Below are 469 nucleotides of genomic sequence, written 5' to 3'. Positions count from 1 at the left end.
AAACAAAACAACTAAAAAATATGAAAAAAACGAAAAAAAAACGCTAAATAATATCGGGACGAAAAAAAAACATGAACAACAACTCGAAACTCGCCCTGTACTCAAACTCCCTTCAGTATCCTCCCATCAGCATGCAGGTACGTGGCGAGTCATCCCCCATGCCAACGGCGAGAGGCAAGGAAGGCTGACCTGGTAAGAGGGTTGGCTGAGGTCGAACTTCCAGAAGGGGTAAGGTCCTCGGAACTCAAAGAAGAGAGTGACAGGGATTCCGAAGAAGGTGTCGAAGCCGTGGTTCAGCGGGCCAGGGCAGCTCCGTCCCAGGAACCCGCACTGGACGCCCAAATGCCATTTGCCTGCGTAGGAGCACACATAAAAGTAGAAATAAATGAAGTGAAAGCGGAAAGGAAGAGGAGAGAAGAAAAGTGTGGTCATGAAGGAAGACAGGGCAGAAACCCTTGGAGGTTTTCTA

At 48.4% G+C, this 469-nt stretch overlaps 1 protein-coding gene across 1 annotated transcript in view; it reads right to left on the bottom strand.

The window, feature by feature from the left end:
- Positions 1 to 469, bottom strand: part of LOC119585489 (arylsulfatase F-like) — a gene marked incomplete at its 5' end in the record, with an annotated part of 5953 nt that overhangs the window by 4181 nt on the left and 1303 nt on the right. Inside the window, 1 exon segment of the mRNA XM_037934134.1 lies at positions 190 to 353. Within this exon segment, the coding sequence (XP_037790062.1) occupies positions 190 to 353 (164 nt within the window).

This window comes from Penaeus monodon, chromosome 19 (genome assembly GCF_015228065.2).
Source record: "Penaeus monodon isolate SGIC_2016 chromosome 19, NSTDA_Pmon_1, whole genome shotgun sequence".
NCBI lineage: Eukaryota > Metazoa > Arthropoda > Malacostraca > Decapoda > Penaeidae > Penaeus > Penaeus monodon.
Note: the sequence above shows the minus strand (reverse complement) of the source record. Positions and strands in the feature narration are given on the sequence as shown.